The sequence below is a fragment of the Salvelinus alpinus genome, chromosome 18, assembly GCF_045679555.1.
Source record: "Salvelinus alpinus chromosome 18, SLU_Salpinus.1, whole genome shotgun sequence".
NCBI classification, from domain to species: domain Eukaryota; kingdom Metazoa; phylum Chordata; class Actinopteri; order Salmoniformes; family Salmonidae; genus Salvelinus; species Salvelinus alpinus.
The window spans coordinates 24214975-24242574 of NC_092103.1; the positions used below are offsets into that span (position 1 = coordinate 24214975).

Here is a 27600-nt window from a genome sequence, read left to right on the forward strand (position 1 = left end):
AAATTGTTCCGAGAACGTTAAGAAAACGTTAGTAACGTTCGGAGAACATTCTAAGAACGTTATCTAAAAACAAATACGTTTGGTTTTCAGCGTCAACAAAATGCTCTAAGGAAATTCATTTCTATCAGTGTTTGGATTTTTTTTTTTTAAGTTAACCAAAAATAAGCTAGCAGTGTTACTGAAAGTCTTATTGACACATTCAGTGAAAGTTTTAAGGATGTTATTCAAAAAATTCCAAATAATCTATCATTTCAGTTCTCAGAGCGTTAATAAAACCTCCCAGGAAAACGTTCAAGGAACCAGAGTAAAACGTTCTCAGAACCTCCCTGCAACCTAAAAAATAAACTTCCTGGAAGAGGTGAAATGTTCACTTCTCTTCTCAGAACGTTTAAAAAACCTTCTGTTTTAAGAGTCAGGAAACGAATGGGTTCGTTCCCACAACTAATGTTAAACCCAAAACATACTTTCCTACAACTTCCAAGGAACCAGATATGCTAGCTAGGTCTCCTCTTTGTTTCGAAACCGAACGAAACGGGTGACATGAGTTTGTCTTCAGAACGGCGCGCGCATGGATGAGAGCGCATGCTACTGCGTTTTCCTGTCCCAACTTCTGAGCGCATCTCAAGAGGAGATATTTTGTTTCTAATGTACACGTTTATAATTTACAGTCATATCTTTTTTTTTTTTTTTTTTACAATATATAATTCCTAGACAAACTTCCAACTTTTGAAGACGATCGGATTATGTGAAGAATATGAGGACGCATGTAGCCTATGGAGAGAAGGCTTGAGAATATCTTGTGCATTTGCGTCAGTGGGATATCATCTAATATGGCAAGACAAAAGAGCAAGTATTGTTTTTATTCTATTTTTTTAAAGAGTAATAAGAGTAATAAGAATAACTATTTGTTGTCAAGAGGCAAATATCCCCAATCTCAAAGTGTCTCTTAGGTAATTTGTGTGAAACACAAGTGTCTAAATTGTGAAAAGTTCAGAGTGTATTTTTGTGTCCTTTAATTTCGTTTTTTATACACAATTGTTTTGGTTATTTAATGAACTTGTTCCCTCCCCATTACATTAAAATCATAGTAAACAAAAATGTAACTCAGAAAATCGGGCTACAATAAGCTTCATAACTCAATTACTACAATAGTACTTCTAGAGTCCTACTCTTTGCAGTCTTCCTGAATTGACTGAGCTGAAATGGAATTGAGCCCAACCTTGTCATCTATTAATATAAAAACAGGTTGATTATGTTAACATATTGGGAAACTTTATACTGAGAATGTCTATCATACTTATCACCTTGATATAGTACCGATGCCCATTGGTCACTTGTTTTGGCAGGGCCAGCTCTAGCCTTTAACCTTAACCCTTCCCATGGATCCCGTAGAGCAGGGGCCCATAAATTACCCTTGCGTTGTTTGCTTGGCTTTGAGCTGTGTTTATGTCTCTATTGCTATCTGTGTCTGCACTTCAGGACATAGATGTAGTCAAGCTCCAATTCTCCTTTCATCAGCATTTCATATAGTGATATGGCCAACAGCAACAGTCCTGCTATTTGTTTTCACTCTCCTCTGTGGTGCCTAACTGGTGCTTTGATTGACAGGCCTGCAATACAGTCTTTCCAAAGGATGTGCACATGCTTATCTCTTCCTTCAAGGCGCTACACACACACACACAGAGACTAATGCAGACATTTTACACTGACTCATTGGCTCACACGTACAAACATACAAACAAGATAAATGGACATAATCTGAGTGACATTAGGAACACCTTCCTAATATTGAGTTGCACCCCCTTTTGCCCTCAGAACAGCCTCAATTCGTTGGGGCATGGACTCTACAAGATGCCGAAAGTGTTCCACAGGAATGCTGGCCCATGTTGACTCCAATGCTTCCCACAGTTGTGTCAAGTTGACTGGATGTCCTTTGGGTGGTAAACCATTCTTGATACACACAGGAAACTTTTGAGTGTGAAAAACCCAGCACCATTGCAGTTCTTGACACACTCAAACCAGTGCGCCTGGCACCTATTACCATACCCTGTTCACAGGTATTAAATATTTTGTCTTGCCCATTCAGTCTCTGAATGACACACATACACAATCCATGTCTCAAGGCTTAAAAATCTTCCTTTAACCTGTCTCCTCCCCTTCATCTACACTGATTTGAAGTGGATTTAACAGGGGACCTCAATAAGGTATCATATGTTTCCACGTGGATTTACCTGGTCAGTCTGTGTCATGGAAAGAGCAGGTGTTCCTAATGTTTTTTACACTCAGTGTAATGTAAACCTTCCAGTTAGGATTCACCTGGATTCAACTGGTCAGCCTGTCATACAAAGAGCACAGTCTGTGTATATCAGCGTGAAGAGTCCATGTTGTGATGTGTCATTGTAGTTGAAACTACCATGTTGTCACAGCTACTGAAATGACATCACTGAAATGTCATCAGCGATCAGTGGTGTATTGGAGGGTAAACGCCGGTGGTAGCTAACGTGGCCATTTTTGTCCCTCCCATGATTTAATTTCAACTATGATAGCAGTTTACACAAGAAATAACTCATATTTATAACCATCTACAGTGCCTTCAGAAAGTATTCATATTCCTTGACTTATTCCAAAACGTATTACATTTTTAAAAAATCTTACCCATCTACACACAATACCCAATAATGATCATGTGAAAACATGTTTTTTTTAGTTTTTTTGCAAATATATTGAAAATGAAATACAGTCAATACATGTTAGAATTATCTCCGGCAGAGATTACAGCTGTGAGTCTTTCTGGTTATGTCTCTAAGAACTCTAAGAAAATTCAAGCCCCGTCAAGATGGTTGTTGATCATTGCTAGAAAGCCATTTTCAAGTCTTGCCATGACGTTGTATCGGTTAATGTGACGACTGCTGCTCATTGAATGATTAACGATTTAGAATTGCGTGATTAAATGAATCAGGCAACTATTAACTCATTAACCTGGGGCACCATGGGAATTTTATTTTATTTTTGTTACCCCCTTTTCTCCCCAATTTCGTGGTATCCAATTGTTAGTAATTACTATCTTGTCTCATCGCTACAACTCCCGTACGGGCTCGGGAGAGACGAAGGTCGAAAGCCATGCGTCTTCCGAAACCCAACCAAGCCGCACTGCTTCTTAACACAGCGCGCCTCCAACCCGGAAGCCAGCCGCACCAATGTGTTGGAGGAAACACCGTGCACCCGGCTCCCTTGATTAGCGCGCACTGCGCCCGGCCCACCACAGGAGTCACTGGTGCGCGATGAGACAAGGATATCCCTACCAGCCAAACCCTCCCTAACCCGGACGACGCGCCAATTGTGCGTCGCCCCACGGACCTCCCGGTCGCAGCCGGCTGCGACAGAGCCTGGGCGCGAACCCATAGTCTCTGGTGGCGCAGCTAGCGCTGCAATGCAGTGCCCTAGACCACTGCGCCACCCGGGAGGCCCGGGAAAATTGTTTTTATTGAGTTTCTATTTCCCAAATTAACTCAAAGAAAATCAGAATATCGATTTTACAACAGTCGCTAATTAATCAATTTCCTCTACAGTCTCATTCTGAACGTGGCATAATCCGGGAATCTGCACAAACCCGAGTCCCACGATTAAGTTCGTACCACACCAATTTTAGTTGATTATTTATTTACTAGAAAGCTAAAATGATAATAAAAGATACACATACGCAAAAAAACAGTCTAGGCTATTGGTTAGAACTTAGTGCAACGGGCCAACACACTCTGGCGCGTGTTACCCAAAATGGGGATTTAAAAGAGAGAGAAAATGGGAAAGTACACGAGAGAAATATACATTTGGGTGCATTTGTCAGCTATGCTTATTTTAACCCTAGCCTTGCCCCAAACTGCCGCTCTTATGGGTCATAATATAATGATGTAATTACGTGTTGAAGGTCTCCGGTGGGAGTCTTCGCGTGGGCCGTTTAGGCTTCTCAATGACGCACTTCTCTAGTGCAACTCCCTGGTTGTCCTCACGATGTCAGTGTCCTTTTGGCTTAGTGGTCTGATTCCTCGCCCTTGTTCTGAAAGGGGTCTTCTGAGGACAGCCAGCCCTGTAGCTCAGGGCTCACAGCGTAGGAATGAAAACAGTGTAGATATTCGATGGGGAGTGGAGCCCGGGTGGTCCGACTTGAATTCACCCGCTTAGACGCAGCTACTCATCCGTAGCATGGGTAGAAAAGGGTTCCTTTGTCTTCAACCTCGTTTTGGGTTCGTTGACTACTCAGACCTTGGCTGCAGCTCGGGTCACTTAGTCTGATGTGTTAATTCTTAACTCACATGTCTTATACCCTCGGGTCAGAGGTGTAACCGCCTTTAGGGGAATTCTCTGGGCGTAACAAGTTATGAGGCAAGGTCTAGATTTTACTCAGATCTAATTTAGACAACTAACTTCATATTTCATCTTTACCAAAACATTTTCTTTGATTTGGGCATTTCCCCCCAACGTACAATGTATAAACATCAAGCACATATTAGGAAAACTCTTAAAGTTACAATGTTTTCGTTATAATGTCGTCCTTTGACTTTTAATAAAACTGACATTAATTTTCATATTCCATCTATCGTCATTACCACCATTGTGGCTGACGAAAACCCCTTGTCCCAAAGGAATTTGGTCTCCAGTCTTAGATTTACAATGGGCGTGAGGTGTCATAAACCCCCCCCCCCCCCCCATCTTCCTATCCCTTGAGATCCAACCTTCTCCTCTGGTGTGGGTGAAATCGCTCTGCAGGATTGTGGTCATTGGTAACCTGAGCTGAGCAGGACAGTCATGACACCATAGATTGTCAAGCCGATTTAAGTCAAAACTGTAACTAGGCCCCTCATGAACCTTCAATGTCGTCTTGGCAAGCAACTCCAATGTATATTTGGCCTTGTGTTTTAGGTTATTGTCCTGGTGAAAGGTGAATTTGTCTCCCAGCGTCTGTTGAAAACCAGGTTTTCCTCTAGGATTTTGCCTGTGCTGAGCTCTATTCTGTTTCTTTTTATCCTAAAAAAAATCCTTAGTCCTTGCCGATGACAAGCATACCCATAACATGATGCAGCCACCCCCATGCTTGGAAAAAAGTGGTACTCGGTGATGTGTTGTGTTGAATTTGCCCCAAACATAACGCTTTTGCATTCAGGACATAAAGTACATTTCTTTGCCACATGTTTTGCAGTTTTACTTTAGTGCATTTTTGCAAACAGGATGCATGTTTTGGAATATTATGTACAGGCTTCCTTTTCACTTTGTCATTTAGGTTAGTATTGTGGAGTAACTATAACGCTGTTGATCCATCCTCAGTTTTCTGCTATCACAGCCATTAAACTCTGGAACTGTTTTAATGTCACCACTGGCCTCATGGTGAAGTCCATGAGCAGTTTCCTTCCTATCCGGGAACTGAGTTAGGAAGGACGCCTGTATCTTTGTAGTGACTGGGTGTATTGATACACCATCCAAAGTGCAATCAATAACTTCACCATTATAAAAGGGATATTCAATGTCTGATTTTTGTATTTTTACCCATCTACCAATAGGTGCCCTTCTTTGCGAGGCATTGGAATGCCTCTCTGGTCTTTGTGGTTGAATCTGTATTTGAAATTCCCTGCTCGACTGAGGGACCTTACAGATAATTGTATGTGTGGGGTACAGAGATGAGGTAGTCATTCAAAAATCCATGCAACGTATTAGTATGTGACTTGCCAAGCAGATTTCTGCTACTGAACTTATTTAGGCTTGTCATAACAAAGGTGTTTTTTATAAATTTGTAAACATTTCTAAAAACATAATTCCACTTTGACTTTATGGGGTATTGTGTGTAGTGTAGGCCAGTGACACAAAATCTCAATTTAATTCATTTTAAATTCAGGTTGTAGCACAACACTGTGGAAAAAGTCAAGGGGTGTGAATACTTTCTGAAGGCACTAGATGTCACCTTGATACATACATACAGTCTACTCAATGGGGGGAGGGTATGTGTCTTTCGCTCCCGCTTGCCACGCAACGGCATGCGAAGTAGCTACCTAGTAGCCCATATCAGGGTGACGGTCACGGTAAGCACACACATACAAGCAACATTACACTCATCATCAGTACTTTTAATTTAAAAAAAGAAACCATCAGTTTAATAACTGAACATTTACCATTATTTATGTAAAACTAACAGTGAAATATGGTATGGTAGTTGCGTGGTAAGAAAAAACCAAACAGCGTGATCAAAACTGTCTATAGCAAAGCGCTTTCGACGCACCCACTCCTTTTCACAAGCCCACTACTTTCCTTTCGACGCACCCACTCCTTTTCACAAGCCCACTACTTTCCTTTCGACACACCCACTTGCCCATACTCCGGTTGCCATATTGGGCTGCAGCTACCCACCTCTAGGTTACCCAAGTAATTTTTTGGCCTAAAACTTTACCCACCTTTTGAGGAAAATGCATTTAAAGTAAAGTGAGCTTTACTTTTTTCTTACCAACAGGCAATCAGAGTTTACCCACCTATTTTCTTTTACCACTACATCACCGTCAGCAATAAGAAATGATATAATGTAGTCGTGACAGAGTGGAAACCAGCTTATGGTTTCAGATCCCTTTCACATCAACAATGACAATGCAATTTATCTGCCTGTCTGCCCATTAACCTACTCCAGAGAAATGATTTCCTGGACGAGCACCCCTACTACAACCCTTTGCCTCCCCCTCCTTAGAATCCACTCTCCTTATCTCACTCCATAGGGGCTCTGGGGATGTGGGGTGAGAGAGAGAGGTTGAGGGGTTACAGACCCTCTGGACCAGGATAAAAGAGCAGTCACACTGTCTCCCTGATTGAAGGCACATTTTTTTGAGGTATGCTGTCTAATCTCTGTCTAAACTTGATAGCCAAGAGGGTTCCGTCAGGCCTGATAACAACTAGCTATAAATAGAAGAAGAAAACTGCCCCTGTATATTATCAGTAAGGGAACAACAGTGTTTTCACATTGAGAATGCTTTATCTTACACTACGTCATAGTTTCCCTCTGTCTACGCTTTCTGTCATGATACTGAACTTTCAGGTAATAGCTAGTATCCATCTTTATCTTTCTCTCTGCATTATTGGAAAAGGACCCGTAAGTGAGCATTTCACTGTTGCACCTGTTGTTTACGAAGCATGTGACGAATACAATTTGATTTGATTTGATCCATGTATACATATGCAGAGGGGTATGCTCGTACAAACTATCGGGCTTTTGAAGTGAGGCTGATACACTGTAATAACTGTCGTAGGAATGTCTCTGTCTCTCCTTCGCTCCCCTGGGCTTGTGAAACCCAGTAAACTCAGTAGACTAGCCCACATTTCAATCTCTCTTGCTAAGGGGTTTGTATTGGCAACAGGAGAGAAAGTTTCCAACAACTGCATTAGATATAGGAGAACCTGGCTGAATATGGAAATGCTTTGGAGAAAAAGACAACACCTCGAAAAGAATAGGAACAGCCATGTTAATGATTACAGTAGAAACACTGCTCTAAATATCTGTTCCAATAATAGTACTAGCTGTGTCTCTACAATTCATATAGCTACGCTCATTGGCGTAATTCTTGGTTTTTGATTGTAGAGAAAAGCGTGACAGGGTCTGATGATGTGTGACCTTTTTTGGGGGGGGATGCTGTCCTAAAATAAAAGCTGTATTATTGGACTGTGCTTTGATCTGTGTGGGAAACAGAGCTGCTGGCTTTGGGAGACAAATTGCTTTTGTGACCTGGTGTGTGTGTGCTGGTTGACCTGCAGCCTGTTTGTACAGGGACTAGTAAAGAGATTGTTCTCTCTCTCAATTCAATTCAAGGGACTATTGGCATGGGAAACATATGTTAATAGATAATAAACAAAAGTGAAATAAACAATCAGAAATTAACAGTATACATGACTCTCTCTTTCTCACTGCAGGATACTGATCTTCATGTGACAGTTGGTTGGCAACGGTTGGCAACGGCCCCTCCCAGTATGTAGTGTCCAGCCCCTGAGGTTAGCAACAGAGAACTCGATTGGACAGAAGGATTGGAAGAAGGAGAGAACCAAACAACCTTCTGTAGCGTGACAATAAAGTAGAGTGAACCTCGAATCACTTCTTCATTTGCTCTGTGGTTGGTAGTGGCACCATTTCTGGGCAACGGCTATAGAAACAGGAAGTTGTTACTGGTGGTTGGGCCTGCTAATCATCAAACGGACAGTCCCTGGTGGAGAACCAGAGTCTGCACATGTAGCGATGCGTGTAGAGAGGAAGAGGTCCCTTCTGGCTGTGACCTTCAACTTGCCCCCGGCCCCACCATGTTGAACAATGCCTCCCTGGTCTACATCGTCCTGGAGCTGGTGATCGCCTGCCTGGCCGTGACTGGTAATGTGCTGGTCTGCTGGGCCGTGTGCCTCAACAGCACCCTGCAGAGCATCACCAACTACTTTGTGGTGTCCCTGGCAGTGGCAGACATCGCTGTGGGCTTGCTGGCCATCCCCTTCGCCATCACTATCAGCACGGGCTTCTGCGCCAACTTCCATGGCTGCCTGTTCATCGCCTGCTTCGTGCTGGTGCTCACTCAGAGCTCCATCTTCAGCCTGCTGGCCATCGCTGTGGACCGCTACATTGCCATCAAGAGACCTCTCAGGTGATGACCTTAGCAGGGGAGGAGAGGGAAGGGACTGGGGGTGTTGGCTGGGGACAGGGCTGAGCATGGTGGTGACACTCTGCTCCTGGTCTAACTATCAAATATAGTATAACAACTATCAAACATAAACCGGTATCATCTATGCTTGATATATTGTTTTATTTAGGTCCTCTGTCCCGTTATATCTTGGCTGTGATATAAGTGATGTGCACAGCACAATGCATTTGTGTCTGAAAACACATTTAATTATAGCAGGGTTATTCTATTAGCTAATCTCCCCACCGTAGGGCAGACAGAGATAAATGTCTCCACAGGCTTCATTGGGTTAGCGTTTGTGTGCTGTTGGAAGGATTGAAAGGACTAAAGGCTTTGATCATTATCATCCTGGTACATTAACACCAGAGGAGACCTGTGAGGGGGTGGCCCCAGGCACAGTATAGATAGACAGGACTGTGTTCTCACCTCAAACAGCCCTGGATCCCCCCAACAGAAACATGAACACTCTCACGTAGCCTCTCTATCAATGTCATTATTTTCCCCAAAGGATATAAGAAAATGGTTTAATTTCCTTACAATTAAATGTACATTTATAGTCCTTTAGTCCTGCCTTTAATGACAAAATGGAGATTGTTTATAGATAACAATAATTTGTCTGTGAGGAATGAACAATATTTGCGTGGTTGTCAAGTAGGGTTAGATTAGTTGATAATCTTGACAATTAACTGTTGTCTTTATTTGTTATGTCTAAATTTATTTTTTAATATGTTGTTTGTTGAATGTTCCAAGTACCTCTTGGCATGACTGGGTAAAATGCTTCAGGATGGCGGTCACATATTTGATCAATATTAGATGATGCTTACCCAGACACACTCGTCTAAATTGATGTGCCATGCGAAATAAATGCTATAACCAACAACCAGCCACATCTAGCTAAGTGGATGGGTCTCTATTGTCTAGACATGTACACATGTTCATGAAATACAATTGATGGCTGTAATCACCCCCAGACACACCTGGCAAACATGATGGGTCATGTAATTATGTGGAGTCTTTTGTTTAGACATGTAGCAAGATATTGAACTATCATCCTAACACATATATTTCCAAACTGGGGTATGTGTACCCCCAGGGGTACGCGTAATGCCATCGGGGGTACGCCAAATAAAAATGTGTTTCACATTTTCAAACAGTCCATTTATATTTTCCAACGGGGCTATACATTTGGGTGAGTTTTTTTTACTCGCCTGGGTAGCCTCGTTTCTATCATGACACAAGGCGAGACCCAAATGCAGACACAGGAGGCAGATGGTTGGAGTCTTACAATGTTTATTAATCCGAAAGGAGTAGGCAAGAGAATGGTCTTGGACAGGCAAAAGGTCAAAACCAGATCAGAGTCCAGGAGGTACAGAGTGGCAGACAGGCTCGTGGTCAAGGCAGGCAGAATGGTCAGGCAGGCGGTACAAAGTCCGGAAACAGGCAAGGGTTAAAACCGGGAGGACTAGAAAAAGGAGAAATGCAAAAAGCAGTAGAACGGGAAAAAACGCTACTTGACTTGGAAACATACAAGACGAACTGGCACAGAGAGACAGGAAACACAGGGATAAATACACTGGGGAAAATAAGCGACACCTGGAGGGGGTGGAGACAATAACAAGGACAGGTGAAACAGATCAGGGCGTGACAGTTTCACTGCCAAAAATAAAATCAAACCATCTAATGTTCAGCGAAATAACAACACAATGTCAAATACAGGTAGCCTAGTCAAATAATTAACATCCAATCACATTAACCTTTACTCTCTTGTGGGAATTCCATTAACGGTCCGTATTTAGCCAAACGTAGCTGCTGCTCATTCCGTTTGCTCGAAAATTGATAAATGGTTATAGAAAAGTAAGGCCCATGTCCATAGAGACACATACCAGCTCTACTGGTAGTACTGTTACTACCAGTAGTACTACACCTGCACCTGTTGATGACACAAGTTGTTCTGCTTCCACGAGAAAATCCAATGCTAACATCAGTAATTCTACATTTGTTGTTAGCCCAGCTAGCATGGACACTGACAGTTGTGAATCTGATGCAGCCAAAGAGCTACTGCCCCCTTACCCGGGGAAGCACCGAACAACGGACAGGGACGTTGGACCATCGAAGAGGTGCAAATATGATGAGAACTACATTGATTTGGGGTTCACTTATATTGGGAGTACTGTAGTGCCATTCCTCAGCCACAGTGTGTTATATGTGCAAAAGTACTATCTCACAACTCAATGAAACCTTCACTCTTGCGCAGACATTTTGAAATCAAAAACATGCCAATTTGAAAAATAAGCCACAGGAGTTTTTGGAGCGAGAATTAAGACGACTTTCGAGTAGTAAGACATGTATAAAAGCAACAGATACCATTAATAAGAAGGGACTAGAAGCGTCTTATATGGTGAGCTACCAAGTGGCTAGGACAGGCAAGCCCCATACTATTGTGGATGACTTAATTCTTCCTGCTGCCGTGGATATGGCTGGGACAATGCTGGGGGGAAAGGCCAAAAAAACTATACAGACAATGCCTTCATCAAACAACACTGTTTCACGACGCATCAGTGACATGGCAGGAGATGTTTTGAAACAATTACTGCTTCGCATACAAGCCAGAGAATTCTATGCGTTACAGTTGGATGAGTCAACAGACGTGGCGGGCCTGGCACAGCATCTGGTATATGTCTGTTACGTTTATGGGGGGGTCAATTAAAGAAGACATCCTCTTCTGCAAACCACTGGAAACCAGGACAACAGGAGAGGATATTTTTTAAGTACTGGACAGCTTTGTGACATCAAATGGACTTTGGTGGTCAATATGTGTTGGTATCTGTACTGATGGCGCAAAAGCCATGACAGGGAGACATAGTGGAGTGGTAATGCGCATGTAAGCAGTTGCTCCCGAAGCCACTTGGGTACACTGCAGCGTCCACCGAGAGGCTCTTGCTGCCAAGGGAATGCCTGACAGCTTGAAAGTCATTTTGGACACTACAGTGAAAATGGTTAACTTTGTTAAAGCAAGGCCCCTGAACTCTTGTGTATTTTCTGCACTATGCAATAATATGGGCAGTGACCATGTAACGCTTTTACAACATACAGAAGTGCGTTGGTTATCAAGTGGCAAAGCATTGATACGTTTTTTTGAATTGAGAGACGAGCTTAATGTTTTCTTTACTGACTTGTCTGACCGCTTGCATGATGACGAGTTTCTCACACGACTGGCCTATCTGGGGGATGTTTTTTCTCGCCTGAATGGTCTGAATCTAGGATTACAGGGACTCTCCGCAACTATATTCAATGTGCGGGACAAAATTGAGGCTATGATTAAGAAGTTGGAGCTCTTCTCTGTCTGCATTAACAAGGACAACACACAGGTCTTTCCATCATTGTATGATTTCTTGTGTGCAAAGGAACTCAAGCTTACGGAAAATGTCAAATGTGATGTATCAAAGCACCTGAGTGAGTTGGGTGCACAATTACGCAGGTACTTTCCCCAAACGGATGACACAAACAACTGGATTTGTTATCCCTTTCATGCCCTGCCTCTAGTCCACTTACCGATATCTGAACAAGAGAGCCTCATCGAAATTGCAACAAGCGGTTCTGTGAAAATTGAATTTAATCAGAAGCCACTGCCAGATTTCTGGATTAGGCTGCGCTCAGAGTATCCTGTCTTGGCAAATCGCGCTGTTAAGACACGTAGCTAGGTGAGAGGGGATTCTCGGCCCTCACTGAAAACTAAATACAGGCACAGACTGTGTGTGGAAAATGATTTAAGACTGAGACTCTCTCCAATACAACCCAACATTGCAGAGGTATGAGCATCCTTTCAAGCACACCCTTCTCATTAACCTGTGGTGAGTAAATCACAATTTTTTATGAACAAATAAGGTTTTATATGTAAGATGGTTAAATAAAGAGCAAAATTATTGATTATTATTATATTATTATTTGTGCTCCGGTCCTATAAGAGCTCTTTGTCCCTTCCCACGAGCCAGGTTGTGACAAAAACACACTCATTCTTATGTTTAATAAATGTATTGTATAATGTGTGGTTGGCAGGCTTACAATGATGGCAAAAAACAACATTTGAAAGTGCGCTGACCTTGGTGCTAGGGGGTACGCAGCTGGAGGTTGAATATTTGAAGGGGTACGGGACTATAAAAAGTTTGGGAACCACTGTCCTAACGCATATAGTACAAATGGATTGTCTTAGCTAGCCACAATGCATGAAAGGCTGTAGCATGGATCTGCAGCTAGCTAAAGCTAACCAACTACACTATATTTACAAAAGTATGTCGACACCCCTTCAAATAAGTTGATTCGGCTATTTCAGCCACCCATTGCTAACAGGTACAGTGGGGAGAACAAGTATTTGATACACTGCCGATTTTGCAGGTTTTCCTACTTACAAAGCATGTAGAGGTCTGTAATTTTTATCATAGGTACACTTCAACTGTGAGAGACGGAATCTAAAACAAAAATCCAGAAAATCACATTGTATGATTTTTAAGTAATTCATTTGCATTTTATTGCATGACATAAGTATTTGATCACCTACCAACCAGTAAGAATTCCGGCTCTCACAGACCTGTTAGTTTTTCTTTAAGAAGCCCTCCTGTTCTCCACTCATTACCTGTATTAACTGCACCTGTTTGAACTCGTTACCTGTATAAAAGACACCTGTCCACACACTCAATCAAACAGACTCCAACCTCTCCACAATGGCCAAGACCAGAGAGCTGTGTAAGGACATCAGGGATAAATTGTAGACCTGTACAAGGCTGGGATGGGCTACAGGACAATAGCCAAGCAGCTTGGTGAGAAGGCAACAACTGTTGGCACAATTATTAGAAAATGGAAGAAGTTCAAGATGACGGTCAATCACCCTCGGTCTGGGGCTCCATGCAAGATCTCACCTCGTGGGGCATCAATGATCATGAGGAATGTGAGGGATCAGCCCAGAACTACACGGCAGGACCTGGTCAATGACCTGAAGAGAGCTGGGACCACAGTCTCAAAGAAAACCATTAGTAACACACTACGCCGTCATGGATTAAAATCCTGCAGCGCACGCAAGGTCCCCCTGCTCAAGCCAGCGCATGTCCAGGCCCGTCTGAAGTTTGCCAATGACCATCTGGATGATCCAGAGGAGGAATGGGAGAAGGTCATGTGGTCTGATGAGACAAAAATAGAGCTTTTTGCTCTAAACTCCACTCGCCGTGTTTGGAGGAATAGAAGGATGAGTACAACCCCAAGAACACCATCCCAACCGTGAAGCATGGAGGTGGAAACATCATTCTTTGGGGATGCTTTTCTGCAAAGGGGACAGGACGACTGCACCGTATTGAGGGGAGGATGGATGGGGCCATGTATCGCGAGATCTTGACCAACAACCTCCTTCCCTCAGTAAGAGCATTGAAGATGGGTCGTGGCTGGGTCTTCCAGCATGACAACGACCCGAAACACACAGCCAGGGCAACTAAGGAGTGGCTCCGTAAGAAGCATCTCAAGGTCCTGGAGTGGCCTAGCCAGTCTCCAGACCTGAACCCAATAGAAAATCTTTGGAGGGAGCCGAAAGTCCGTATTGCCCAGCGACAGCCCCGAAACCTGAAGGATCTGGAGAAGGTCTGTATGGAGGAGTGGGCCAAAATCCCTGCTGCAGTGTGTGCAAACCTGGTCAAGAACTACAGGAAACGTATGATCTCTGTAATTGCAAACTAAGGTTTCTGTACCAAATATTCAGTTCTGCTTTTCTGATGTATCAAATACTTATGTCATGCAATAAAATGCAAATTAATTACTTAAAAATCATACAATGTGATTTTCTGGATTTTTGTTTTAGATTCCTTCTCTCACAGTTGAAGTGTACCTATGATAAAAATTACAGACCTCTACATGCTTTGTAAGTAGGAAAACCTGCAAAATTGTCAGTGTATCAAATACTTGTTCTCCCCACTGTATATAAAATCGAGCACACAGCCATGAAAGTGGAATTTCCTTACTGAAGAGCTCAGTGACTTTCAACGTGGCACCATCATAGGATGCCACCTTTCCAACAAGTCAGTTCGTCACATTTCTGCCCTGCTAGAGCTGCCCCGGTCAACTGTAAATTCTGTTATTGTGAAGTGGGAACGTCAGTGCAGTGCAGCAATATCTAACAAGTAATCTAACAATTCCACAACAACTACCTAATACACACAAATATAAGTAAAGGAATGGATAAGAATATATACATATAAATATATGGATGAGCAATGACCGAGCGGCATAGGCAAGATGCAATAGATGGTATAAAATATAGTATATACATATACGATGAGTAATGCAAGATATGTAAACATTATTAAAGTGGCATTATTAAAGTGACTAGTGATCCAATTATTAAAGTGGCCAATGATTTCAAGTCTGTATGTAGGCAGCAGCCTCACTGTGTTAGTGATGGCTGTTTAGCAGTCTGATGGCCTTGAGATAGAAGCTATTTTTCAGTCTCTCGGTCCCAGCTTTGATGCACCTACAGTATACTGACCTCGCCTTCTGGATGGTAGCGGAGTGAACAGGCAGTGGCTCAGGAGGCTGTTGTCCTTGATGATCTTTTTGGCCTTCCTGTGACATCGGCTGCTGTAGGTGTCCTGGAGGGCAGGTAGTTTGCCCCCCGTGATGCGTTGTGCAGACCGCACCACCCTCTGGAGAGCCCTGCGGTTATGGGCGGTGCAGTTGCCGTACCAGGCGGTGATGCAGCCCGACAGGATTCTCTCAATTGTGCATCAGTAAAATTTTGTGAGGGTTTTAGGTGACAAGCCAAATTTCTTCAGCCTCCTGAGGTTGAAGAGGTGCTGTTGTGTTTCTTCACCACACTGTCTGTGTGGTTGGACCATTTCAGTTTGTCCGTGATATGTACGCAGAGGAACGTAAAACTTGTGGTAGGCCACACATCTGGCAGTCCGACTGACTAATCTGGGATTGCCAGGATAATGCTACCTGCCCCAATGCATAGTGCCAACTGTAAAGTTTGGTGGAGGAGGAATAATGGTCTGGGGCTGTTTTTTCATGGTTCGGGCTTGGCCCTTTAGTTCCAGTGAAGGGAAATACAGTATACAATGACATTCTAAATGATTCTGTGCTTCCAACTTTGTGGCAACAGTTTGGGGAAGGCCCTTCCTTGTTTCAGCATGACAATTCCCCCATTCACAAAGCGATTTCCATACAGAAAGGATTTGTCGAGATCGGTGTGGAAGAACTTGACTGGCCTGCACAGAGCCTTGACCTCAACCCCATCGAATGCCTTTGGGATGAATTGGAACTGCGCGCTAGGCCTAATTGCCCAACATCAGTGCCCGACCTCACTAATGCTCTTGTTACTGAATGGAAGCAAGTCCCCGCAGCAATGTTCTAGTGGAAAGCCTTCCCAGAAGAGTGGAGGCTGTTATGGTAGCAAAGGGGGGGCAACTCCATATTAATACCCAAGATTTTGGAATAAGATGTTTGATGAGCAGGTACCCACATACTTTTGGTAATGTAGTGTAGGTTCAGTGTTAGCTAGGTAGCTAACATTAGGCTATAACTGGCAATGCAAATGGCTCTCTGAGATACAAATAATATTACTACACAGATCAGTGGAGGCTCCTCAGAGGAGGAAGGGGAGGACCATCCTCAGTGAATTTCATAAAAATACATATTGTAAAACATTAAAAAAGTCATCGTTTTTAGATAAAAGTATACTAAATATATTCACGTCACCAATTAATTGATTAAAGCACAATGTTTTGCAATGAAGGTCTACAGCAGCCTCAAGAACACTCTGTAGGTTAGCACCATGGTGTAAACGGGGACAGTTAGCTTCCGTCCTCCTCTGGGTATATTGACTTCACTATAAAAATATAATATTTAAAAAAAACTAGGACGCTCTTGGTTTTCAACCCTTCCATAGACTTACACAGTAAATATGACAACTTCCGGAGGACGTCCTCCAACCTAGGAGCTAACATGTTGTCCACCCAATCAAAGGATCAGAGAATTAATCTATTACTGAAGCATAAGCTACAGCTAGCTAGCGCTGCAGTGCATAAAATGTGGTGAGTAGTTGAACAGTTTTTAACAAATTATTTTCTTAAAAAAGGAAGGAGAAGCAAGAGAGATTTTCTCTTTTTTCACTATCATCCACACATACTGAGCAGCTCATGTTATAGATGGAAGCATACTACATGGAAGACCAATCTGAACTCATCTCTCAGCATGTCCAGCCCATCCATTATCTCAGCCAATCATGGCTAGCGGGAAGGATGCGTTTTGATAAAATAAAAAAAAAGTACACTTTCAAATGCCTCTCCTGTGAAGTAGTGACGTGCGACATACACCTATCTTACTGAAACGGGTCACATTTGTGTTTAGTGAGTGACAAATCAGAGGTAGTAGGGATGACCAGGGATGTTCTATTGATATTTTCCTGTCCTTTTGGGTGTCAGGGAAATTGTATGGAGTAAAAGTACATTATTTTCATTAGGAATGTGGTGAAGTAAAAGTAAAAGTTGTTAAAATTATAAATAGTTAAGTAAAGAACAAAAACAACATAAGTAGTTATTTAAAGTACACTGAATTTAAAGTGCGCTGAACCCAGAACCTGACAGGGTGGTGATCAACTGGTTCAGAGATAGAGAGCTTTGTGTTTTTCTGTTTTCCAGATCTACCTCAGGGTGTGATGGCAGGTAGATAATCCGGGTTGTGCCTCCCGAGTGACGCAGCGGTCTAAGGCACTGCTCGCAGTGCTTGAGGTGTCACTAAAGAACCAGGTTCGATCCCCGGCTGTATCACATGAGGCAGCGCACAATTGGCCCAGTGTCGTCCAGGTGAGGGTAGGGTTTGGCCGGCCGGTATTTCCTTGTCCCGTCACACTCTAGCGACTCCTTGTGACGGGCCGGGCCTGCAAGCTGACGTCGATCTACAGCTGGACGGTGTTTCCTCTGACATATTGGTGTGGTTGGCTTCCGGGTTAAGTGAGCAGTGTGGTTTGGCATGGCTCTCGCCTTTCACCTCTCCTGAGCCTGTAGGGGAGTTGCAGCGATGTGCTAAGACTGTAACTACCAATTGGATATCACGAAATTGGTGAAAAAAGGGGTAAAAGTACAAAACAAAATCTATATATATGTATGTGTATGTATATGTGTATGTGTATGTATATATATATATACACACATACATATATATATACACACATACACATATATATATATATATACACACATACACATATATATATACACACACATACATATATATATATATATATATATATATATATACAGTATATATATATATACATATATACACTGCTCAACAAAATAAAGGGAACACTTAAACAACACAATGTAACTCCAAGTCAATCACACTTCTGTGAAATCAAACTGTCCACTTAGGAAGCAACACTGATTGACAATAAATTTCACATGCTGTTGTGCAAATGGAATAGACAACAGGTGGAAATTATAGGCAATTAGCAAGACACCCCCAATAAAGGAGTGGTTCTGCAGGTGGTGACCACAGACCACTTCTCAGTTCCTATGCTTCCTGGCTAATGTTTTGGTCACTTTTGAATGCTGGCAGTGCTTTCACTCTAGTGGTAGCATGAGACGGAGTCTACAACCCACACAAGTGGCTCAGGTAGTGCAGCTCATCCAGGATGGCACATCAATGCGAGCTGTGGCAAGAAGGTTTGCTGTGTCTGTCAGCGTAGTGTCCAGAGCATGGAGGCGCTACCAGGAGACAGGCCAGTACGTCAGGAGACGTGGAGGAGGCCGTAGGAGGGCAACAACCCAGCAGAAGGACCGCTAACTCCGCCTTTGTGCAAGAAGGAGCAGGAGGAGCACTGCCAGAGCCCTGCAAAATGACCTCCAGCAGGCCACAAATGTGCATGTGTCTGCTCAAACGGTCAGAAACAGACTCCATGAGGGTGGTATGAGGGCCCGACGTCCACAGGTGGGGGCTGTGCTTACAGCCCAACACCGTGCAGGACGTTTGGCATTTGCCAGAGAACACCAAGATTGGCAAATTCGCCACTGGCGCCCTGTGCTCTTCACAGATGAAAGCAGGTTCACACTGAGCACATGTGACAGACGTGACAGTCTGGAGACGCCGTGGATAACGTTCTGCTGCCTGCAACATCCTCCAGCATGACCGGTTTGGCGGTGGGTCAGTCATGGTGTGGGGTGGCATCATGGTGTGGGGTGGCATTTCTTTGGGGGGCCGCACAGCCCTCCATGGGCTCGCCAGAGGTAGCCTGACTGCCATTAGGTACCGAGATGAGATCCTCAGACCCCTTGTGAGACCATATGCTGTTGCGGTTGGCCCTGGGTTCCTCCTAATGCAAGACAATGCTAGACCTCATGTGGCTGGAGTGTGTCAGCAGTTCCTGCAAGAGGAAGGCATTGATGCTATGGACTGGCCCGCCCGTTCCCCAGACCTGAATCCAATTGAGCACATCTGGGACATCATGTCTCGCTCCATCCACCAACGCCACGTTGCACCAGACTGTCCAGTAGTTGGCGGATGCTTTAGTCCAGGTCTGGGAGGAGATGCCTCAGGAGACCATCCGCCACCTCATCAGGAGCATGCCCAGGCGTTGTAGGGAGGTCATACAGGCACGTGGAGGCCACACACACTACTGAGCCTCATTTTGACTTGTTTTAAGGACATTACATCAAAGTTGGATCAGCCTGTAGTGTGGTTTTCCACTTTAATTTTGAGGGTGACTCCAAATCCAGACCTCCATGGGTTGATAAATTTGATTTCCATTGATAATTTTTGTGTGATTTTGTTGTCAGTGTTACACCCCTGAAAAAGGGTAGAAAGAATCACGATAGTGATACGGAATGTTTACTCATTGAACGTTTAGTGCAATCATTTTACATAAATAACACATTTTACAGAACAACAGATCTACAGGAACGATAGGTTTGTAGGGTACAAGGCTTATTCAAATCATAACAGTATACACTGTACATCACTGAAACAAATACTATTTTCAATATAACTGTCAAGCACAAAGCTTTAACTCAGTAAACCATAACACAATTCATCAACAGGCAACAAAGTGTTTGAAAAACAACCACACAAATAACGCCGCAAAACATCTTACCAACAGCGCACACGTTCATTCACAATCGACATAAAATGGCAGCTACGTAGCAGTACCTAGCAGTACGAAGCTAGCTGCAACCGAGCACGGCTCACATTACTCTCTGCAAACCCAACCAACTTCCTCAACATGTTACTAAACAAACCTTAAACACTCTTGACATGTTATCAAGTTATTACATTTAAATTACTCTTTTTAATCATCAATAATGTACCTGAAAAAGGGTAGAAAGAATCACGATAGTGATACGGAATGTTTACTCATTGAACGTTTAGTGCAATGAGAAAAAGACCGCGAATTCTCCGTGAACTTGAGTGGAGACCAGAGCAATCGATCTCAGGCTCATAGATTAAGAGCATTTAGTAGATCACAGATTAGCACTTTTATCCACGACAACATAAAGGAATCAACATAACGTTTACACATTCCTCTCACAATTCGTACCCTTTGTATGCTTGACGGATTTTAACAGAATTATATAAATGTTATCAATCTATCAACTAATACTGACTGCATGATCTTCTTAACCTTAGATGTTTTAAGATCCTCACATACTATGAATTTACTAATACTTTTTAATGTATAACAGGCTATTAGTATTTCCTTTAACCTGTCACACTAGCACATTCAACTATGTAAAGAAAAAAGTATTTAATAAGAATAGTTCATTCATTCAGATCTAGGATGTGTTATTTTAGTGTTCCCTTTATTTTTTTGAGCAGTGTATATATATATATTAGTACCAGTCAAAAGTTTGGACACACCTGCTCATTACAGGTGTTTTTCTTTCTTTTTACTATTTTCTACATTGTAGAATAGTAGTGAAGACATCAAAACTATGACATAACACATATGGAATCATGTAGTAACCAAAAAAGTCGTAAACAAATCAAAATATATTTGGGATTTTAGATTTTCAAAGTAGCCACCCTTTGCCTTGATGACCGGTTTGCACACTCTTGGCATTCTCTCAATCAGCTTCACTGGAATGCTTTTCCAACAGTCTTGAAGGAGTTCCCACATACACTGAGCACTTGTTGGCTGCTTTTCCTTCACTCTGCGGTCCAACTCATCCCAAACCATATCAATTGGTTTGAGGTCGGGTGATTGTGGAGGCCAGGTCATGTGATGCAGCACTCCATCACTCTCCTTCTTGGTCAAATAGCCAGTACACAGCCTGGAGGGTCATTGTTTTGTTGAAAAACAAATGATAGGTGGCCGCTAGAGGCGCAATGTGCGACTGATGGGTTTTCCGTTTGCTCCCACAGTATTCTTAAAGTTTATGTGAAATTTGCAGCAAAACTGTATTTATTTTCAAATATTCATTTGGTGATCCCTTTCCATAATACCCAAGACTACTTTGCTTTCGAATGTCAGCATGTCTTCGAAACATAAGGCCAAAAACATGACTTTGAGAACCCAGCCTACAAGACCCACTGTTATCACCGCCCTCTCCTGAGTCTGAGGGCCCGGAGATTCAGACTTTACCTGGGGGTGCGGCTCTGCCTGGCAGCGCTGAAATGAACATCCTCGAGGCCATCAAACTACTACACTCTGAGATAGTTGAAAGGAAAACGGAGGTAGTTGCTACAATTGAGGCCCCGAATACAGGAGGTTTCTGATACTTTAAAAGCAGATCTAACCATCCTGCGGAACGAGACCGTGCCAGCAATCACATCACTCAAAACAACAACAGAGTTGCACACTACGACGATTGCAGCACTGAAGACCTCCGCTACTATGCCTCCGACCTAACTACCTCCCTGGAGGCTGATGTGAAATGCCTGGCTGCGTTTCTGAAAAAGGTACAGGAGAGTTGTGTGAGTTTAGAGGGATTCTCGCGCCGCAATAACAGTCAGCAGAAATGCCTCGGCCCACAGATTTCATTTCTGAGCTGCTGAAGGATGTTGTTGCCATAGATGAGAAGCCCCTGATTGAACGTGCCCACCGGTCGCTGCGCCCAAAGCCCCGGGATGGTGAGAGGCCCCATGACATCATTCTTCGAGTGCACTTTTTCCATGAGAAGATGGAAATTCTCCAACGAGCCTGCAATACCACTCTGAGCTTTCAAGGACAGAGCTTCTCTATCTACCAGGACTACTCCCCCACTGTGTCCAGGCAGCGCACAGCTTTTGGGCAGACCAAAACACTACTATGGGACCATCCAAGTGTGAAGTATGGACTGCGATTCCCGGCCTGTCTATGGCTTTCTCATGATGGTAAAGACTACACCTTTGAATGAGGCTATGGCTCACATTCAACGTCACATCAAGAAGTCTTAGATCAGCATCTGTTGCTTGCGAACTTTGGATAGTAAGTACAGTTGAAGTCGGAAGTTTACATACACAGGTTGGAGTCATTAAAACTTGTTTTTCAACCACTCCACAAATTTCTTGTTAACAAACTATAGTTTTGGCAAGTCGGTTAGGACAACTACTTTGTGCATGACACAAGTAATTTTTCCAACAATTGTTTACAGACAGATTATTTCACTTATAATTCACTGTATCACAATTCCAGTGGGTCAGAAGTTTACGTACACTAAGTTGACTGTGCCTTTAAACATCTTGGAAAATTCCAGAAAATTATGTAATGGCTTTAGGACCTTCAAAATCAGTGCCTCTTTGCTTGACATCATGGAAAAATCAAAAGAAATCAGCCAAGACCTCAGAAAAAAATGTGTAGACCTCCACAAGTCTGGTTCATCCTAGGGAGCAATTTCCAAACGCCTGAAGGTACAACGTTCATCTGTACAAACAATAGTACGCAAGTATAAACACCATGGGACCACGCAGCCGTCATACTGCTCAGGAAGGAGACGCGTTCTGTCTCCTAGAGATGAACGTACTTTGGTGCGAAAAGTGCAAATCAATCCCAGAACAACAGCAAAGGACCTTGTGAAGATGCTGGAGGAAACAGGTACAAAAGTATCTATATCCACAGTAAAACAAGTCCTATATCGACATATCCTGAAATGCCGCTCAGCAAGGAAGAAGCCACTGCTCCAGAACCACCATAAAAAAGCCAGACTACGGTTTGCAACTGCACATGGGGCCAAAGACCATACTTTTTGAAGAAATGTCCTCTGGTCTGATGAAACAAAAATAGAACTGTTTGGCCATAATGACCATTGTTATGTTTGGAGGAAAAAAGGGGAAGGCTTGCAAGCCGAAGAACACCATCCCAACCGTGAAGCATGGGGGTGGCAGCATCATGTTGTGGGGGTGCTTTGCTGCAGGAGGGACTGGTGCACTTCACAAAATAGACAACATCATGAGGCAGGAAAATGATGTGGATATATTGAAGCAACATCTCAAGACATCAGTCAGGAAGTTAAAGCTTGGTCGCAAATGGGTCTTCCAAATGGACAATGACCCCAAGCATACATCCAAAGTTGTGGCAAAATGGCTTAAGGACTACAAAGTCAAGATATTGGAGTGGCCATCACAAAGCCCTGACCTCAATCCTATAGAAAATGTGTGAGCAGAACTGAAAAAGCGTGTGCGAGCAAGGAGGCCTACAAACCTGACTCAGTTACACCAGCTCTGTCAGGAGGAATGGGCCTAAATTTACCCAACTGATTGTGGGAAGCTTGTGGAAGGCTACCGGAAACGTTTTACCCAAGTTAAACAATTTAAAGGCAATGCTACCAAATGCTAATTGAGTGTATGTAAACTTCTGAAACACTGGGAATGTGATGAAAGAAATAAAACCTTAAATAAATCATTCTCTCTACTATTATGTTGACATTTCACTTTTTGGTCATGCTTATTTGCTTACTTCAAATTAGGTTTTTGGTTGAGAGCCTTGATACATTTGATTTATTTTCTCTCTCAATGCCTGTTATAAGACTGGGAATATAATTATATACAGTGCTGTGAAAAAGTATTTGCCCCCTTCCTGATTTCTTTTTTTTTTTGCACATTTGTCACACTTAAATGTTTCAGATCATCAAACTAATTTTAATATTACACAAAGATAACCCCAGTAAACACAAAATGCAGTATTTAAGTGATCATTTTATTTATTAAGGGAAAAAAGCTATCTGAACCTTCATGGCCCTATGTGACAAATTAATTGCCCCCCCTTGTTAAATCATGAATTTACTGTGGTTAATCACATTTTTTGGAAAGCTGAGTTAAATTTAACTAGCCACGCACAGGCATGATTACTGCCAGACCTGTTGAATCAAGAAATCACTTACATAGAACCTGTCTGACAAAGTGAAGTAGGCCAAAAGATCTCAAAAAGCAAGACATCATGCCGCGATCCACAGAAATTCAGGAACAGATGAGAAACAAAGTAATTGACATCTATCAGTCTGGAAAGGGTTACAAAGCCATTTCTAAAGCTTTGGGACTCCAGCGAACCACGGTGAGAGCCATTATCCACAAATGGAGAAAATGTGGAACAGTGGTGTACCTTCCCAGGAGTGTCCGGCCTACCACACCTGTGTTAACGAGAGAATCATTGACATGATGTCAGCTGGTCCTTTTGTGGCAGGGCTGAAATGCAGTGGAAATGTTTTTTTGGGGGATTCAGTTAATTTGCATGGCAAAGAGGGACTTTGCAATTAATTGCAATTCATCTGATCACTCTTCATAACATTCTGGAGTATATGCAAATTGCCATCATACAAACTGAGGCAGCAGACTTTGTGAAAATTAATATTTGTGTCATTCTCAAAGCTTTTGACCATGACTGTATGTTAATGGATATTTCCTGCAGACTACAACCAAACAAGTCAACCCAAAAACTTGGCAACAACAACCAAAATGTTCAACTTGAAATCTCCCCTTTCTTAAAGAGTGAAACTGGAATGAAATAGGGTGCCTCATGGGAAATATTGTGCCTCATACTACAAGCATGTGGGTAACCAAAGCTACTGTTTGGTCACAGTCACAACTGCAATTTTGATTCTCCCGTGGGAAGGCATTGCCTTCGTGTTAAAGTCATAGCAGGTTAGGGTTAGGGACCCAACCTGTGTGTGTGTGTGCATTTGCATGTGCGTGGATATGAATGAGCTTTCATTACATCCTGAGCTCCAGAGCCACGCTGGTCCACAGAGGTCTCAGTCAAAGGGGCCTAAGCCCTCCTGGACCCCTCAACCCACCCCTTAACCACAAACAACTGGGTCATGTGTCTGTGGCGCTGCCCTTTGAGATTTTACATTATGAACTCTGGTTTAGACATGGCCAATGGAAGAAAACAGACAGAAAGACCTGACAACAGCTTGATATTCTGTTCATTACAACTATTGGCCTTAAGACTGACTAATTTCCTTAATATTTGCTTTAATGCTGAGTGAATATTTGCCTGAAATTACTATAACTGTGGTGTATCACAATATTGAGTGGTTTGTGATATTATTAAATTAAATGATTTGTTCTTAACTGACTTGCCTAGTTAAATAAAGGTTCAATTAAAAAAATATATAGAAATCGGTTGATCTCATTCTGCATATTACATAGAACACAGATTTTAATTTGTGTAATGTCTGGGGCACAAACAAAGGACAGCCAACAAGGGTTACATCAGAGGGTAGATAAGCTTTTGTGCAATGTTCCTTAAATCACAGGAAATGCTTTCTTAAGTCCACATATAGTACATGAGCTGATATCCGCTGCTCCATCTTCTAGTATGGCAGGGTTAGTCGAGTCTGTCAAACAATGGACTCATTTCCCATATAAATAGATACTGGTACATTCTCTGTATAAAGGCTGTTACGCTCTGAAGCCTGTCCCATACATTCTGTAGAGCTCTCTGATCACAGGAAGCCATTGGTTTGGTCCAGGAAAGATGAACATGCTTTGTTATTGAGTCTGTCTGGGAATGTCTGGGCTTGAAAAAAGGAACTCTCTCATCCTGGGAACGTCAATGTTTGTCATGTAACAATATAAAGCACCTGTCTGAATTCCTCTCTTGTGTTTTCATGTGATCTTTAGGTATAACAGCCTTGTGACGGCCGGGAGGGCGAAGAGCATCGTCGCAGTGTGCTGGGTTCTCTCTGTGGGCATCGGCCTCACGCCCATGCTAGGCTGGAACAGGGGTGTCAATGCCACCAACAGCAGCTCATGCCCCGAGGGCATGACAGAGTGTCTGTTTGAGGGTGTGGTGACCCTGCACTACATGGTCTACTTTAACTTCTTTGGCTGTGTGCTGGTGCCTCTGCTGGTCATGCTGGCCATCTACGCCCGCATCTTCATGGCGGCGCGGTGCCAACTGAGGCTGATGGACCTGAAGCTGGCTCACATGCACACCCACGGGACAAGTTCGTCATCCACGTCTTCCCGCTCCACACTGCAGAAGGAGGTCCACGCGGCCAAGTCTCTGGCCATTATCGTGGGTCTGTTCGCCTTCTGCTGGCTGCCCCTGCACATCATCAACTGCTTCAACCTGTTCTGCCAGGACTGTGGGCGCCCACACATATGGGTGATGAACATCGCCATCATCCTGTCCCACGCCAACTCCGTGGTCAACCCCTTCATCTACGCATACCGCATCCGGGAGTTCCGCCACACCTTCCGCAGGATCCTGCGCCAGCACGTGCTGGGCCACCAGGAGGTGAATGGGGGTGACAGAGGGGTGGGCGGCAGCATTAGTGCCATGCGCACCACCACTAGCATCAGCATGGTGGATGGATCATGTGGCACCATGGTGAACAGTTATGCCCTGGAGCCCAGCCCCAAACTCAGCCCCACTAGGCGTCCCATAGGGACCCATAGAGCTGAGAAAGAGGCTTCCTCTGCCTTCTGTCAGTGGTCGCCACCACGGTCAGACCCTGCACCAATCAGCTACATCCAAAATGGATACCACAGAGGGGATGCCCCACTGTCGCTTAGGCGGAAGCAGTGCATCATGGGATGTGCGGTCCAAAGTGGGGTTGAGACTAAGAACCTTGGGGGAACAACAGAGGTGATGGAGGTGACAGTGGGAACATCTAATTAGTGCACGTCAGGCCTCTGTCCCCCTCACAAACCACCTCTAACCACTCAGTAGAACTCATTGAGGTGTCATGATATAGTTATCCCCATGATTGACAAGTTACTGATACCCCAACGTACATCATCAACTACAAGGGGGAGAAGTGAGGGACCAAACTTAAAGCATGTTCCCTACGCCTGTAAAAAATTGACCTAAATCTTGGAAATGCTTGCACTGAGAAGAAATAGCATTTCTTTCAATAGGAGGGAGACTCCTTAGCCTGGAAAGGAAACAACAAACTGGTATTAAATTACTTCCAGCCATTGAACTTTTTTCTTTCTTCAAATGATTGTATTTGTTATTCACATAGCTGTTATTTGTGGACATATTTTGTATACGTCACCTCTGAGGCTTTTTACTGTAGGCTAATAGTCTTTCTAAATTGAAAGATTGATCACATTATAAATGAATGGACTGGTCTAACGAACACCTGTTGCATGCTGACAGATTATGACCAAAACCATAATGACCCCAATGACTGCGCAACACTGTATGATACAATATCCAGTATTGCTGGTCAACCACTATGCAGTTAATGAAACTACTGTATGTCAGTGTGAAGCTTCTGAAATGTATTCTCTCCCTTTTGCAATGCAGTATTCCAATTCTGTCATATCCTGTTTTCAAAAGCTGGTCCCTTGTGTTTACTTGTCAGATTATTAAAAGTCTTAAATAAACTCTATTATCACTGTGTGTTGTTTTTTAAGTGAGTCCTGGTGGGGAGAGAGTAACATACAGCAAATCACACATCACTAAGATGTGATGATGCTCTAGATGTCCAGTAATTTATATTGAAAGCTGTGATAC

The 27600-nt window shown here is 43.2% G+C and overlaps 1 protein-coding gene across 2 annotated transcripts; it reads left to right on the plus strand.

Moving 5' to 3' along the window:
* The first annotated feature begins 546 nt into the window (after nt 1-546).
* LOC139544036 (adenosine receptor A2b-like) lies at nt 547-27475 on the plus strand. Of its 2 annotated transcripts, none has more exons than XM_071350715.1 (3): nt 547-846; nt 7936-8648; nt 25755-27475. In XM_071350715.1, the coding sequence occupies exons 2-3, from the start codon at nt 8317-8319 to the stop codon at nt 26755-26757; spliced, it is 1335 nt and encodes a 444-aa protein (XP_071206816.1). In that variant the 5' UTR covers nt 547-846; nt 7936-8316; the 3' UTR covers nt 26758-27475. The 2 variants fall into 2 exon arrangements, with proteins under 2 accessions (XP_071206816.1, XP_071206817.1); XM_071350716.1 differs by lacking the exon at nt 547-846 and adding an exon at nt 6605-6860.
* The last annotated feature ends 125 nt before the right edge of the window (nt 27476-27600 follow it).

What these genes read in the sequence shown, in the direction of transcription:
- LOC139544036 (XM_071350715.1), top strand. Translation starts at nt 8,317, where the DNA reads ATGTTGAACAATGCCTCCCTGGTCTACATCGTCCTGGAGCTGGTGATC. An exon ending in GCCATCAAGAGACCTCTCAG is followed by an intron (nt 8,649 to 25,754) that starts GTGATGACCTTA and finishes TGTGATCTTTAG; the next exon opens with GTATAACAGCCTTGTGACGG.